This window comes from Heptranchias perlo, chromosome 4 (genome assembly GCF_035084215.1).
Source record: "Heptranchias perlo isolate sHepPer1 chromosome 4, sHepPer1.hap1, whole genome shotgun sequence".
NCBI classification, from domain to species: domain Eukaryota; kingdom Metazoa; phylum Chordata; class Chondrichthyes; order Hexanchiformes; family Hexanchidae; genus Heptranchias; species Heptranchias perlo.
In genome coordinates, this window is record NC_090328.1 from 135,625,027 (window position 1) to 135,642,583 (window position 17,557).

General features: G+C 44.2%; 1 protein-coding gene across 1 annotated transcript in view; it reads left to right on the forward strand.

Moving 5' to 3' along the window:
* Nucleotides 1-963, forward strand: part of LOC137321290 (5,6-dihydroxyindole-2-carboxylic acid oxidase-like) — a 36,263-nt gene extending 35,300 nt beyond the window's left edge. Inside the window, exon 6 of the mRNA XM_067983656.1 lies at nt 272-963. Coding sequence (XP_067839757.1) covers nt 272-444 — 173 coding nt within the window. The 3' untranslated portion in view covers nt 445-963. The remainder of the gene's footprint in view (nt 1-271) is intronic.
* The last annotated feature ends 16,594 nt before the right edge of the window (nt 964-17,557 follow it).

A 17,557-nucleotide genomic window follows, 5' to 3' on the forward strand; every position in this document is an offset into this window, starting at 1 on the left:
ACTGAGCTCCAGTTTCTAAATATCTGTGTACTTCACTGTCTGCATAGGTCACTGCACATCAAAGAATTTGTTTGTGTGAAGTATTTTTGAGATGTTGAGGTAGTATGTGTGTATGTATGTGTGTGTGTATATCCAATTGCACATCAAAGTTCACTTCTATAATGTACATTTGAAGTTGCATAATCATTGCCATAGGTGCATCTTGATGAATATCTGCTCAATTTGGACTGTATCAAACATTTTTGACTTTACCTTTGCATATCGTCTGCAGATCGTACACTCTCATTGTTGGAAATGATAACGGTGGGGATTGTGGCAGCTCTCGTGTTGGTTGCTATTGTTTTCACGGTCTCCATGTTAGCTTTACGCAGAAGAAGAAGAAACTTGGCTGCAAGTGAACTGAACCAACCTCTCTTAGAAACTCCGTGTCAGCACTACTCATAATATGATGCATCAACAGTAATCCGAAAAGCCTCACAGTCTGCTATCTGACTCCTTCTTTGATTTTTTTTCATGCTTTTATACCATACCGATGATGTGCAGCAAGAAAACAGGGTGACTTCCTGTGACTGTTTAGATAAAAGATCCAATGAGAAGTAAGCTCTAATCTCATGACCTGCTGCAGCCTTTAATGAAATAAGCCATCTATCATTGGCCTGCACTGAAAATGATTACTCCTGACTCATTAATGGGAGCTGTCATGACTTTTAGTAGGGTTTAAAATTGAAACGAATTGGAGTTAATTTAAGACCTTGGTTAAATAAGCCTCAAACTTAATGCTAAAGGGATATGGGGAAAAAGCGGGAACAGGGTACTGAGTTAGACGATCAGCCATGATCATTTTGAATGGTAGAGCAGGCCCGATGGGCCGAATGGCCTACTCTTGCTCCTATTTTCTATGTTTCTATGTTTAACCTTTTTCTGCTAAAGTTGATTGTATCTTCAATAAACTTGTAGTAATGACTTATGGTGGTTAGTGCTGTTGTGTGAACATCATGCAAAACAACACTTAGAAACGGGAGAAGTGTTAGGTGGGTCAAGTGTGAGTGGAGGAGCATTTAGAGAACAGTGATCATAGTATCATAAGGTTTAGATTGGTTATGGAAAAGGACAAGGAGCAATCTAGAGTAAAAATACTTAATTGGAGGAGGACCAATTTCAGTGGGTTGAGAACGGATCTGGCCCGGGTAAATGTGAATGAAAGATTGGCGGGCAAAACTGTAATTGAACAATGGGCGGCCTTTATAGAGGAGTTGGTTCAGGTACAGTCTAGGTACATTCCCTCGAGGGGCAAGAGTAGGGCAACCAAAGCCAGAGATCCCTGGATGACAAGAGATAGAGAGTAAGATGAAGCAGAAAAGGGGGGCATATGACAGATGACACATTGATAATACAAGTGAGAACCAGGCTGAAATATTGAAAGTACAGAGGAGAAGTGAAAAAGGAAATGAGGGGCCGAGAAAGAGTCTGAGAATAGACTGGCAGCTAATATAAAAGGGAATCCAAAAATCTTCTATAGGCATGTAAATCATAAACGGGTAGTAAGAGGAGGGTGGGGCTGATTTAGGTACCAAAAAGGAGATCTACGCATGGAGGCAGGGGGCATGGCTGATGTACAAGGAAGAAGATGCTGCCAAAGTCACAGTAAAAGAGGAGGTAATGGAGATATTGGGTGGGCCAAAATTTGGTAAATAGGAGGTACTAGAAAGGCTGGTTGTACTTAAAGTAGATAAGTCACCTGGTCCAGATGGATGCTTCCTAGATTGCTGAGGGAAGTAAAGGTGGAAATTGCGGAGGTGCTGGCCATAATCATCCAATGCTCCTTAGATACGGGGGTGGTGCCAGAGAACTGGAGAATTTCAAACGTTACACCTTGTTCAAAAAAGGGTGTAATAATAAACCCGGCAACTACAGGCCAGTCAGTTTAACCTCGGTGGTGGGGAAGCTTTTAGAAATTATAATCTGGGACAAAATTAATAGTCACTTGGACAAGTGTGGATTAAAGGAAAGCCAGCACGGATTTGTTAAAGGCAAATCGTGTTTTTGATGAGGTAACAGAGGGTTGATGAGGGCAATGCGGTTGATGTATATATATAGACTTTCAAAAGATGTTTGATAAAGTGCCACATGATGGGCTTGTCAGCAGAATTGAAGCCCATGGAATAAAAGGGGCAGTGGCAGCATGGATACGAAATTGGCGAAGTGAGAGGAAACAGCAGTGGTTGTTTTTCAGACTGGAGGAAGGTGTACAGTGGTGGTCCCCAGGGGTCAGTACTAGGACCACTGCTTTTTTTGATATATATTAATGACTTGGCCTTGGGTTTACAGGGCACGATTTCAAAATCTGCAGATAACACAAATATTGGAAGTGTAGTAAACAGTGAGGAGGATAGTAATAGACTTCAGGAGGACATAGACAGGTTGGTGGAATGGGCGGGCACATGGTAGATGAAATTTAATGCAGAGAAGTGCAAAGTGATACATTTTGGCAGGAAGAATGAGGAGAGGCAATATAAACTAAATGGTAAAATTCTAAAATGTGTGCAGGAGCAGAGAGACCTGGGGGTATATGTGCACAAATCTTTGAAGGTGGCAGGACAGGTTGAGAAAGAAGTTAAAAACGCATATGGGATCCTGGGCTTTATAATGTGAGGAATCTTACAACACCAGGTTATAGTCCAACAATTTTATTTTAAAATCACAAGCTTTCGGAGATTATCCCCTTCGTCACCTGACGAAGGGGATAATCTCCGAAAGCTTGTGATTTTAAAATAAAACTGTTGGACTATAACCTGGTGTTGTAAGATTCCTTACATTTGTCCACCCCAGTCCATCACCGGCATCTCCACATCATTTATAATTAGAAGCATAGAGTACAAAAGCAAGGAAGTTATGATGGCCCTTGATAAAACATTAGTTCAGTCACAACTAGAGTATTGAGTCCAATTCTGGGCACCGCACGTTAGGAAGGGTGTGAAGGCCTTAGAGGGTGCTTGAAAGATTTACTAGAATAGTTCCAGGGATGAGGGTCTTCAGTTATGTGGATAGACTGGAGAAGCTGGGATTGCTCTCCTTAGAGCAAAGAAGGTTAAGGGGAAATTTGATAGAAGTGTTCAAAATCATGAAGGGTTTAGATACAGTAAATAAAGAGAAACTCTTCCCATTGGTGGAAGAGTCAAGAACCGGAGGACACAGATTGAAGGTGATTGGCAAAAGAGCCAAAGACGACATGAGGAAATGCTTTTTTATGCAACGAGTGGTTATGATCTGGAATGTGCTGCCTGAAAGGGTGTTGGAAGCAGATTCAATCATGGCTTTCAAAATGGAATTGGATAAATACTTCAAGAGAAAAAATTTGCAGGGCTATGGGGAAAGAACGAAGGAATGGGACTAACTGGATTGTTCTTACAAAGAGCCGACATGGGCTTGATGGGCTGAATGGCCGCCTCCTGTGCTGTAACCATTATATGATTCTAGTTTGAACAAGCCTGTAACTTTTTCAGAGATTAGGCCCACCTACTTAGCTTCTCATTATATCCCTTGATTCTCTTTCCTTCTCTCTGGAAACCTATCCATATATACTGTCTGCTTCCCTGTCATTTTACGGTAACTTCTTCCACAACTTTCTTACCCTTTAGGTGTGAAAGGTCGACCTGACTCCCTTCTTAAATGCCTTCAATCAGCTCTCCCAGTTACCTTTTATAACTTCACTTCATATCATAAATTTCCGATCCTCTCAAAGACAATTATATTTTTTCTAAATCAGCCCAGCTTCTTAAACTTTCTTGAATTTAAATTCCTTATACTCTCAAATCCTCTCTGTTCACTTTGTACCTTTTCAAAGGCAATGATGTAGATGCTATGATTAGGTAACCAGTACTGTACATTGCTCCACAGGGCTTTTTACCAGCACTTTGTACAGAGTCTTGATTTGTGCTCTCTTTCTCCAACTGTGAGCTCTGGGCTACCCTGGTCATAAATGAGAACCATTCAGGCAGCAAAAGGATTATCCTCCAATTCCAATGTTCTATCCTGCACCATAGTTTCCCTCTAATTCTATAGTTCCACCTTAGGGCCAATATTGATGATTGATAGCTATCAAAATCTTCTGAAAATCCAAATGATTAATAATTGCTTACTGTTTATTCAATTCAGGATTATATATTTAATGATACTTTGAATAACAAGTACTTTGGAAGAGATGTTAAACCATTGTCCTGTGTTGTTTAGGCTGTTCAGTTGGATGTTAAAGATCCTATGGCACTTCACAAAAGCACAGGAAGTTCTTTATTCAGCATCCTCTCAATCAACATCACCAAAAATAAGTAACTATCATTTATCTCATAAGAAATAGGAGCAGGAGTAGGCCATACGACCCCTCGAGCCTGCTCAGCCATTCATTAAGATCATGGCTGATCTTCTACCTCAACTCCATTTTCCCGCCCGATCCCCATATCCCTTGATTCCCCTAGAGTCCAAAAATCTATCAATCTCAGTCTTGAATATACTCAACGACTGAGCATCCACAGCCCTCTGGGGTAGAGAATTCCAAATATTCATGACCCTCTGAGTGAAGAAATTCCTCCTCATCTCAGTCCTAAATGTCCGACCCCTTATCCTGAGACTAAGTCCCCTAGTTCTAGACTCTCCAGCCATGGAAAACAGCCTCTCAGCATCTACCCTGTCAAACCCTCTTAGAATCTTATATGTTTTAATGAGATCACCTCTCATTCTTCTAAACTCCAGAGGGTATAGGCCCATTCTACTCAATCTTTCCTCAAAGAACAACCCTCTCATCCCAGGAATCAATCTAGTGAACTTCATTGCGCCATCTCTAAGGTAAGTCACAACTGTTTTGGGGAGCGTGCTGTTTGCAAAATGCCTGTCACATTTGCCAGCATAACACTGACTATACTTCAAAGTAATTAATTTTTAAATTCATTCTCAGAATGTGGGCATCGCTGGCAAGGCTGGCATTTATTGCTCATCCCTAGTTGCCCTGAGGAGGTGATGGTGGGCTGCCTTCTTGAACTGCTGCAGTTTCACACAACTGAGTGGCTTTGTAGGCCACTTCAGAGGGAAGTAAGGAGTCAACCACATTGGTGTGGGACTGGAGTCACGTATAGGCCAGACTGGATAAGGACAGCAGATTTACTTCCCTAAAGGACATTAGTGAACCAGTTGGGTTTTGACGACAACTGGAGAGCTTTGTAGTCATTTTTACTGATACTTTTTAAACTGAATTCAAATTCTCAAACTGCCATGGTGGGATTTCAATGCACATTCTCTGGATTATTAATCTAGGCCTCTGGATTGCTAGTTCAGTAACATAACCAACACGCAACCGTACCTTGTATACGATGTTTCTGAGAGGTGTGACAAAGTGCTATATAAATATAAGTTCTTTCTTCCTGTGAGCCTGTGCATTCCCTCTAAGGAATATTCAGCCATACAATCTATGTTCGACCACAAGGTAACATAGGAACATAGGAACAGGAGTAGGCCATTCAGCCCCTCGTGCCTGCTCTGCCATTTGATAAGATCATGGCTGATCTGTGATCTAGCTCCATATACCTGCCTTTGGCCCATATACCTTAATACCTTTGGTTGCCAAAAAGCTATCTATCTCACATTTAAATTTAGCAATTGAGCTAGTATCAATTGCTGTTTGCGGAAGAGAGTTCCAAACTTCTACCACCCTTTGTGTGTAGAAATGTTTTCTAATCTCGCTCCTGAAAGGTCTGGCTCTAATTTTTAGACTGTGCCCCCTACTCCTAGAATCCCCAACCAGCGGAAATAGTTTCTCTCTATCCACCCTATCCGTTCCCCTTAATATTGTGGATGTGGATATCATCTCAATCCCATAATTTTCACACAGCTTTACAACCAATCTTCTTGGGATCAATGGATAGTCATCAATGATTAGAACAGATCTGAATACCAATGACTCAACCAAATCTGGCAGCATCTGTGATGCACAGAGACTGCCTGACCTGCTGAGTGTTTCTAGCATTTTCTGTTTGTATTTCAGATTTCCAGCATCTGCAGTATTTTGCTTTGTCTTTTACTGAACCATGTCTGTTGGATGCTCTGAATGATAAGACCTCTGGTTCTAAATGTCACACTGATCAATTTCTAAATGTGAGCTTCTGAACTTACCCATTTCTTGTGCTATTTCCTTATTCTTTTACTCCCGGCTCACTCCTCCTTGGAAGTTTGCTCACCCTATTCATATCCTTTAAATCACTGCCCTGTTGCTCTTACATTGGTACTTTCCACAGTGCTGGCAGCTGCTTCTAATTCTTTCACGTAGAACAGACTGCACTAAAGTAGGTGGGGGAGAATATGCAAGGAGTTCTCCCAATCTTTTGCTGTAACTTCGGTGGAAGCTCTGAAGAAACAATGTAAACAGCTGCTTGTAGGCATCTATGCCATTGCTTCAGAAGTTCTGTAGATCTTCTGCTGAAGTTATAAGAACATAACACAAGAAATAGGAGCAGGAGTAGGCCATAGGGCCCCTCGAGCCTGCTCCGCCATTCAATCAGATCATGGCTGATCTTCAAACTCAACTCCACTTTCCTGCCCGATCCCCAAATCCCTTGATTCCCCTAGAGTCCAAAAATCTATCGATCTCAGCCTTGAATATGGCAATAGATTGGGAGAACCGCACAGAAATACTAGGCATATGTGTTTATTATGAAACATAAGCTCTGATGTTGCATCCTAAAATACGAAGAGTTAACACATTTGTCTGGAATTCCCTTCTCCACTATTTTAGCGGAGATATTAACCCATTTATTTTGAACAGATTAATGGCTCCACTAAAATAATGGAGAGAGGAATTCCAGACAACCACACTACACATTTGTAGCTGCTAATGCATTGTGTAATTTGAGGGCCTGTGAGGACATATTTCAAAGCAATGCAGCTTGTTCTTTTTCACTGGCAGATCCATTGTACCAACTGCAAATATAAAGCAACAGATAGGAAAACTAAAAATTTGCTCTCAATCCAAATATAATTTGTGACAATCACAATGAGAGACAATGAAAGCATTGATGCAGATTTTGGCCCTGAAATTGCTCGGCCATTCTGGTGGACTCTTGCCATATCTCCGGCGGAAAGGCTGCGGACTCTGCCTGAGCCTGGCTATGCCAGGTCCGAGACTTGCAATGGAATTTCCTGTGTCCTTGTTTGGAAACAGAACGGCCACACGCCAAATAAGGCCACTGATGCAGAACCAAGGGCAGCAACTCCCCCACACTGAGAGCTCCTCCTTCCTTGGTCTCAGAGGGACTCGGTGTAAGTTTGGGACTCTGAATGCCAAGTGAGTTGAGGTGTACCAACCTCCTGATGGATGAAAGTGAGCTCCATCGGAGGTGGAGCGTCAAGGCCAGGGAAGCAAGCCAGCCAGATTCCATCCAGGTTTCCGGGACCTTTGGTGGGGTGGGGTGCCAGAGATAAGCCCCCACACCGCCGAGGCTCGCTCCTGAAGACTCCTCACCAAGCTCCATGAACATCAGCAGAACAGTTCTGCGGCAGGCACAATCTTGGTGTAACTGCCAGGATCACATCCCCAGGGCTCAATTTTAAAATGAAAGGTTGGGGGCGAGGGGGGGAGGGCAAAGAAAATCGTGATTTTTTTTGGAGCGAGCAGGATTCCCAGCTCCAACCCGCAGAAGAACGCGCATGACCGAGAGTCAATTAAAGCTAGCGGGAGGATATTTAAAGCAGCAAATATGCCTCGTTAAGATACTTAAGGTAGTTTATTTTTTGCCTTTTGCACAGTTAAAAAGATTTTGACCTTCCTGGGCGCTTTCCTACAGTTTCCGATTCACACCTGGTGAGACCAGACAGGAAGGGTCGGATCAGTGAAAAATAGACTGAATAAATTAAATAAACTTACATTTCATCTTTTAAAAAAATAAATAAACATACCTTACAAACGATGTCACCTGCACCCCCCCTCCTTATATCCAATGTCTCCTGCACCTCCCCTCCGATGTGCGATATCTCCTGCACCGCCCCCCCACAATGTCCGATGTCTCCTGAACTCCCTTTCCGATGTACGATGTCTCCTGAACCCCCCTCTGATGTACGATGTCTCCTGAACCCCCTTCCGATGTACGATGTCTCCTGAACCCCCTTCCGATGTACAATGTCTCCTGAACTCCCCTTCCGATGTACGATGTCTCCTGAACCCCCCCTCCGAAGTACAATGTCTCTTGCACCCCTACCCCCCCAATATCCAATGTCTCCCCCAACCTCCGATCTTTGTCTCCTCCCCCACCTCTCTCCCAAGGGTTGTTGAGATCTCTCTCTCTCTCTCTCTCCACCCCCCCACCCCGCTCCCGAGATGTGCAGCTCCTGTCGACAACCAGCCTGTCAATCAGGCTGGCTGCCGGGCACGAAACCTGGAAGAGGCTTTAATTGGCCTCATTAGGTTTGCGATCAAACCCACCTACTTCCCTTCCGGGTTTGGCCCCCGCAAATCACCCACCCCAGACTCTTCCCGCCAGCATATTAGTAAAATAGTACCCTTAATCTCAAAATGGATACTGGAAAATAAATCTGCAATTTGGCCACTGGATGGTGCAGTTGACTAAGAAACTGGTCACTGCTTCGCTGGCAAAAGGTGAACTCAAACCCAGTTCAGTTACTAAGGAGGCAGTTTTGCTAGTCTTAACTTTACTCACAGTTCAGCACAAAAATATTCCAGCTGCAGCAACATTAAGTGACTGATGAAACAAAGCGAGCATTATTTTTATAAAAAGGAACCAATGTGTTTAAAAGAGTAACTTCACACTTGTAGTGTATAATTTCAAATTCAGTAGAGGGGCTAACAGGTTTCCTCTTTCTGACATCTGTTGATGTTACGTAAGATAATTCTGGGCAGTCTAGAGCTGGATCCAGTCTCATTTGGAGGGCCCACCACAAGGACTGTTGTCATCCCATAAAATGCCCACCTCCTCCCTTTTATACATCCAGAATGTACAATGCTGTCATCTCATCACCAGGATTCCTGGCTCTTGATCCGTCCTTTAGCCAAACATTCCCGTTTGTCCCTGCGTAGCCTTCAACATTTTCCATCACTTTCTCAAAATGAGCTGAAAACATTTGAAACATCACGTCTGTGACGCTCGTTTCAATAAATAAAACAAATACAGGGTGTCTGTCGGCTATCCATGCTAATGGTTACTCATAGTCAACTTGGCCTAAGAAACACTTCCCTTCTAGACACTGCTCCTGAGTTCAAGAACTTGCTTCTGCTGAGAGTGGATGGGCTTAAACAGACATGGGGGAGGAGACACTTTTCCTATCCAGAACAAATTCAAAGTGGCATTTCCTTATGCACACAGGATTTCCGGTGGTATCTGGTAGCTCATAGCAAGGATCACTGAATTTATACCAGATGATCCCTTCCTCTCATTGAGCCGACATTAGTATTGACAAAAGGGGACACTGATATTTTGAAATTCTTGGCACTATGAAGCAAAATAGCTCCTTGCCTATTTTTTCTCTCTCCACAGCCCGATGGGTGTGGAGGGTAACTGCAGAGTCCCAACTGTTACCCCAGCTGAAGTCAACTCATTCAGCAGACACCCGAGATCAAACCTAGTAGGTGTCAGCCTTGGCTCTGAGTCAGATGGTAATGGGTTCAAGTCCCACTCCAGAGACTCGAGCACATAATCTAGGCTGGCACTTCAGAGCAATACTGGGGGGAGTGCTGCACTGTTGAAGGTGCCGTCCTTTGGATGAGACGTTAAACCGAGGCCCCAAATTCCCTCTCAGGTGGATGTAAAAGATCCCATGACACTATTCGAAGAAGAACTGGGGAGTTCTCCCCGCTGTCCTGTCCCATACTTAACCCTCCACCAATTCTTAAAACAGATAATCTGGTCATCATCTCATTGCTGTTTGTGGGTCCTTGCTGTCCACAGATTGGCTGCTGCATTTCCTACATTACAACAGTGACTGCATTTCAAAAGTACTTCATTGGTTGTAAAGCACTTTGGGTCGTGAAAGACGCTAAATAAATGCAAGTCTTTCTTTCTTTAGCACCTTCCTGGTCTGTCTGCCTCAGTAACACAAGGAGCTGTGCATAGTCACCAAGCATTCAAAGTTACATTTGTTCATCAAAGTGTGCAGTGTTTGCCTTCAGTGGTGAGCCATTTCTTGCACCATGGAAGTTGAATAGAAAGTGAAGCCTGCCACAGCCTCGTGTCTACCTGTGTATATACCCACGATGCCTACAGATGATACATACTGCAAGTCTCAAGTTGAACGCAGTATGGAAATTGTCACTGGCTATCTTTTCAGTGCTTTACGTTGTCAGAATTTATGGTTTGAAAATGCACTTTCTAATTTTGAAAGAGGTCACTGCACGGTATCCCACTGAAAATTCTTTGCAGTGCCATTTATAACCCCAAAGAATTGGAATGGTAATTATGATAGTTGGGTTTACCAGGCGGCTACTTCAAAAGCAATGGGCATTTAGTGGATCTCCTGGGGACCTGTGTTACTCCATTCTTTACACAGTAACAGGCCTTCAATGGACCTGGTGTCCTTCATTCGTGACCCACAAGATTGTGCCTGGGACTAGAGAGCATGTGCAAAAGCTAACCGTGTACACGCTCCCTGGTACCAAGGAAGGCATTCTGTGTTCTCATTGTAAAGTTTACATACCTGCAAAATGTAAATTAGAAACATACCAATAAATACATGTTATCTACTGTTTAGGAAACAATCCATGGTTTAATTAATTGTTGGCAATGATATTTTATTCCTATTGTTGAATATATCATTTAGAGACAGGTCTATAAAACTGCAGCTCTGTTGTGATCTGCATGTATTGGGTCCAATTTGCCTGTTCCTTAGACTTACACTTGCCCATAGACTTTCTATGAGCTTTTGCACGGCAAAGTTCCTGTAAATTAGAGAGCCAAAAAGCACGGTGCCCTCTCCAGGGCATCTGGGACCTGTGTGAACGGGGCAAGCAACTGTGTATCTCCTTAACCAATCAGATTGAAGCATGTTAATAACAGCGCAGTCAGAACCAGGAAGTGTAAGTTAGAATAGTGAATTGAATGTCAAATCAGGTACAGAAAGTGAAATAAAGAGAGGGAAAGAAAGATTGGATTAAGAGAGAGAGAAAAAAGAGACAGAAAAAGTAAAAAAAAAGTGTACTTCAATTTTTTTTATTGCCCAACATTAGATCTGAAGGAATGAGACTCCACACTTGTAAAAGTTAATTTTCAGTGCCAGAGAGGTTATTTGGCAGTAAGTAAGACTTGCTATGTCGTTAAAATGGTACTTAGACTTGAAATGACTTGACTTAACTTTTTTTGGCCAGCTTAGTCCGTATCTATGCTGTAAGTACAGGGACTTCACCCAGTCGGAGAGCCAGCCGACGAGATGCCATTTCCACGCAGCTTTTGGAACAGCATCGCGTCTCAAACAGCAACTTCCTGATTTCTGCATGTGCATTCGCCGGAAGTTACTGTCCAATTTGCACATGAGTAACGGTGAGTGCTTTTGGTCTATGGCTTTTGATGAGGCCTTCATTAGGCCCACAATGGAGCATATGCTGCTCCCAGGGCTTGTTAGGGACAAGCTGGGTGGATTTCCTGGGACACACTGGGTTCACCCCAAAGTTACTCTTTGACATTACACGGGTTAGCTTAAGATGCACCCATTGTAGGGGGTGGGGGGTGGATATTGTGGGTGAATTTAAGTGAGGAGGAAACCTGGCAGATTTGGCTTTTGTCCCAAACTGCATCCCCTCTCCAGATTCACGCTGGAGTTCTGCCCCCTAATATCCAGAACGTCTAGCCTCATATGTTACATAATTCACATTAAATGTTACATGAATGTGTCCATACACACTGATTGTGTGTAAGTGCACAATAAATCACATAATGATAATACAATGCTCAAATGGATAAGTTTGCTTATAAGGGCCAACTTTACACAATTGCAATCCCCAACAGGCAGTCTTGCTGTCTGCTCTTTTCAGAAAGCAAGAACGATGGACTTTGCTGGGCAGCTGCAGAAGAACAGTCACCAGAAAGCCAACCGCCATCACTAACACCTGGCATAAGCAGCAGCATAGATACAGATACTTCACAGCTAATATAGTGATGTGATTGAAGAACTACCCAGTGAAGCACAGCACGATGGTGGGGAAGGTTGGCAGAAGGGGAGGGGTGGTTGTTGAGGATCCAGCATGTGTGGGGCAGAGGTCCTGGGATATATACCTTAATGATGTTACAACATATAGTCTGTTTTGAGCAGTCACTTCTCTCCATACACACAGCAGTGCAAGATAATATAACGAGATTGGATAAACAGGCGTCTGCACCGTAATCTGCCATTGGGTAGGGGGCAACAACAGTGCCAACTTCACTAATGCAAACCACAATCATTGTACTAGGAACAGCTCTAACGAATGCTAAACTGCTGGCATGGATAGTTTGGGGTTGAAATAACAACAAGCAGCCTAAGCTGACTTCAACTCACTTGGAGAATATTTACTGACCATGAGAGAAGGATTCAGAAATTTCATATATGCCCAGTGTTCTGTGCTCACACAGATAAATGGGGCTCAGGAGGACGTTCCATCCACCTGTAGAGTGTATGAAGAAGCACAGCAGTAGGCAGTTGCCACTTACGCCAGTGGCAGTTCTGTGCACGAGTGACTGTAGATGCTGCCCACAGTGACTGCAGCAAAGGGGATTCCTGGCACAGAAGCAGGTTTTTCAGGGTTAATAACAGACATAGCTTTGAACCTTGCTATCCCATGCTGCTTACCAATTGGCTGAACAGCTGCCTATCCTGCTAATCCCTCAGCTAGGGAAGCACTTAGGAGTGAGGCACATATACAAGGCTTGTGCAGAAGATCACAAGTCACAGTGGGTAGAGAGAAACACATTAAACGTATACACCACATTCACTCAAACACCATATGCACTCAAACGCTGAATAAAATTATTTCATAGTATCATAGTATTATAGAAGGTGCAGCACAGAAGGAGCCAATTCGGCCCGTCGTGTCTGTGCCGGCTCTTTGAAAGATCTATCCAGTCAGTCCCATTCTCCTGCTTTTTCCCCACAGCCCTGTAATATTTTTCCCTTCAAGTATTTATCCAATTCCCTTTTAAAAGTTACTATTGAATCTGCTTCCACCACCCTTTCAGGCAGTGAATTCCAGATCATTACAACTTGCTGCTTAAAAAAATGTTTCCTCATGTCTCCTCTGGCTCTTTTGCCAATCACCTTAAATCTGTGTCCCCTGGTTACCGACCCTTCTGCCACTGGAAACAGTTTCTCCTTATTTACTCTGTCAAAACCGTTCATGATTTTGAACACCTCGATTAAATCTCCTCTTAACCTTCTCTGTTCTAGGGAGAACAACCCCAGCTTCTCCAGTCTTTCCATAAAATTGAAGTCCCCCATTACTGGCACCATTCTAGTAAATCTCTTCTTCACATCCTTCCTAAAGTGTGGTGCCCAGAACTGAACACAATACTCCAGCTGAGGCCTAACCAGTGTTTTATAAAGACTTAGCGTAAGTTCCTTACTTTTGTACTCTATGGGCTATAGATTAGGCCACACAGCGCCCGTTTTGTAGGCGCTACATTGTCTCCTAAGGATCCAAAATGGCATCTGGAATGTGAGCGTATGCTTCTAGCATGACGTCGCCAGACGCCATCATGGTAAAGGCGTTTGCGCACGAGCAGATTACGAACGCCGACAGCTTGTAAAGTAAGGAGACTATGCATTAGATCAGTGTCCCACACTGATTTAAAGGCACAGATACGCTTTTGGAACTAAATGCTCCAGCCAACGCACTGTCTTAACCACGCACAGCTGAACAGGTTGTAAACAGCATGGAGGAACCCCCGATCAGCGCTATTTAAAGGGATCATGCAGGATTTACAGGTTAGTTGCTGGATTATTGCTTCTGGCTGCTGATGCATTTGTACCTGTTTTTGGAGGTCTCATATACTTGGATACTAGGAGCAGGGACATAGCCTAAAAAATAGAGCCAGGACTTGCAGGAGTGAAGTTAGGAAACACTTCTACACACAAAGGGTGACAAAAGTTTGGAACGCTCTTCTGCAAACAGCAGTTGATATTAGCTCACTTGTTCATTTTAAATCTGATTTTTATTAACCTAAGGTATTAAGGGATACGGAGCGAAGGCGGGTATATGGAGTTCGGTCACAGATCAACCAGGATCTCATTGAATGGCGGAACAGACTGAAGGGGCTAAATGGCCTACTCCTGTTCCTATCTCCCTATGTTCCTATAATAAAGTTTCAATACTCTACAGGGAGTGGGCTGGCTGGCTGACAGAAAGCAACCCCAAAGGCACTGGCAGAGTGGCAGGGGTGGGACGGGAATGCTGTCATCCTGAGAGAGGACAGCAGGTTCATGTTCCATGGAACCACTGCCACTTGCTGCCTCCTGTTGTGCACCACCTTCTCCTGCAAGAAAGCGGGACGTGTGTTGGTGAGTGTCCTGCAAGATGTTTGGGTGATGAGCCTATCATGGATGAATAGCCGCCAGTGTATGTGACCTGGGAGTTGTGGGTGTGCAGCTTGCAAGAGTGGTCATGTGTGAGGGTGAGAGGAAGTATCTGATTGGAAGAGTTGAGTACTGATTGAAAGAGTTTGTTGGTAGGCGGGTGATGGGGAATGTTGTGTGTGGAGCAGTGGATGCGGCTAGTGGTGCAGTTGGTAGGAGCTGTCACTTGACAGTTGACCTCACTCACCTTGAGCACTTGTGTCAAAGCATTGAACTTCTTCCTGCACTGCATCCTTGTTCATGGTGCTGTGCACCTGACATTGACTTCGTCCCCCGCTGCCTCCCACTGCCTCTTGAGCATATGTTTGGAGGGTCTTTTTTTTTTTTATTCGTTCACGAGATGTGGGCGTCGCTGGCAAGGCCGGCATTTATTGCCCATCCCTAATTGCCCTCGAGAAGGTGGTGGTGAGCCGCCTTCTTGAACCGCTGCAGTCCGTGTGGTGATGGTTCTCCCACAGTGCTGTTAGGAAGGGAGTTCCAGGATTTTGACCCAGCGACAATGAAGGAACGGCGATATATTTCCAAGTCGGGATGGTGTGTGACTTGGAGGGGAACGTGCAGGTGGTGTTGTTCCCATGCGCCTGCTGCCCTTGTCCTTCTACGTAGTAGAGGTCGCGGGTTTGGGAGGTGCTCTCGAAGAAGCCTTGGCGAGTTGCTGCAGTGCATCCTGTGGATGGTGCACACTGCAGCCACAGTGCGCCGGTGGTGAAGGGAGTGAATGTTTAGGGTGGTGGATGGGGTGCCAATCAAGCGGGCTGCTTTATCTTGGATGGTGTCGAGCTTCTTGAGTGTTGTTGGAGCTGCACTCATCCAGGCAAGTGGAGAGTATTCCATCACACTCCTGACTTGTGCCTTGTAGATGGTGGAAAGGCTTTGGGGAGTCAGGAGGTGAGTCACTCGCCGCAGAATACCCAGCCTCTGACCTGCTCTCGTAGCCACAGTATTTATATGGCTGGTCCAGTTAAGTTTCTGGTCAATGGTGACCCCCAGGATGTTGATGGTGGGGGATTTGGCAATGCTAATGCCGTTGAATGTCATGGGGAGGTGGTTAGATGGTCATTGCCTGGCACTTGTCTGGCGCGAATGTTAATTGCCACTTATGAGCCCAAGCCTGGATGTTGTCCAGGTCTTGCTGCATGTGGGCACGGACTGCTTCATTATCTGAGGGGTTGCGAATGGAACTGAACACTTTGCAATCATCAGCGAACATCCCCATTTCTGACCTTATGATGGAGGGAAGGTCATTAATGAAGCAGCTGAAGGACCTAGGACACTGCCCTGACGAACTCCTGAAGCAATGTCCTGGGGCTAAGATGATTGGCCTCCAACAACCACTACCATCTTCCTTTGTGCTAGGTATAACTCCAGCCACTGGAGAGTTTTCCCCCTCATTCCCATTGACTTCAATTTTACTAGGGCTCCTTGGTGCCACACTCGGTCAAAAGCTGCCTTGATGTCAAGGTCAGTCACTCTCACTCCACCTCTGGAATTCAGCTCTTTATTCAATGTTTGGACCAAGGCTGTAATGAGGTCTGGAGCCGAGTGGCCCTGGCGGAACCCAAACTGAGCATCGGTGAGCAAGTTATTGGTGAGTAAGTGCCGCTTGTTAGCACTGTCGACGACACCTTCCATCACTTTACTGATGATTGAGAGTAGACTGATGGGTAATTGGCCGGATTGGATTTGTCCTGCTTTTTGTTGTCAGGACATACCTGGGCAATTTTCCACATTGTCGGGTAGATGCCAGTGTTGTAGCTGTACTGGAACAGCTTGGCTGGAGACGCAGCTAGTTCTGGAGCACAAGTCTGCCATGTGTCTGCCCATTTCATCAGTCTATCTATGTCCTTCTGAAGTCTGTTACTATTCTCCACATTGTTTACTACATTTCCGAGTTTCACATCATCTGCAAACTGATATCATCTATAAATTATATCCTCTGTAACGAAGTCCAGGTTATTAATGTATATGAAAAAGAGCAGTGATTCTAATACTGACCCCTGGGAGACACCATTGGATACTTCCCTCCAGTGTGAAAAACAACCGTTCATCACTTCTCTCTGCTTTCTGTCTCTCAGCCAATTTTGTATCCATGCTGCCACTGTCCCTTTAATCACATGGGCTTTAATTTTGCTAACAAGCCTATTATGTGGCACTTTATCAAATGTCTTTTGAAAGTCCATATACACATCAATCACACTACCCTCATCAACCCTCTCCATTACTTCATCAAAGAACACAATCAAATTAGTCAAACATGATTTTCCTTTAACAAATCCATACTGATTTTCATTTATTAGCCCAGACTTTTCCAAGTGCCAATTAATTTTGCCCCAGATTATTGTCTCTAAAAGTTTCCCCACCACTGCCGTTAGGCTGACTGGCCTGTAATTACCGGGTTTATCCCTCTCCCTCTTTATGAACGGGGTGTGACATTTGCAATTCTCCAGTCCTCCAGCATTGTCCCCATATCAAAGGAGGATTGGAAGATTGTGGCCAGAGCCTCTGCAATTCCCATCCTTACTTCCTTCACTTACCTAGGATGCGTCCCATCTGGATCGGGTGATTTTTCTACTTTGAGTACTGCCAATCTTTTAAGTCCCTCCTCTTTATCTATTTTTATCCTATCCAATATCGCTACTACCTCCTCCTTTACTGCTACAATGGCAGCATCCTCTTCTCTAGTAAAGACTGATGTGAAGTATTCATTTAATACCTCAGCCATACCCTCTGCCTCCACAAGAAGATCTCCTTTTTTGTTCCTAATCGGTCCCACCCTTCCTTTGACTACCCTTTTACTATTTATATGTTTATAAAAGACTTTTGGATTCCCTTTTATGTTAGCCGCTAATCTATTCTCATACTCTCTCTCTGCCCCTCTAATTCCCTGTTTTGATCTCCTCTGTACTTTCTATATTCAGCCATGTTCTCTACTGTATTATGAACCTTACATTCATCATAAGCCTCCTTG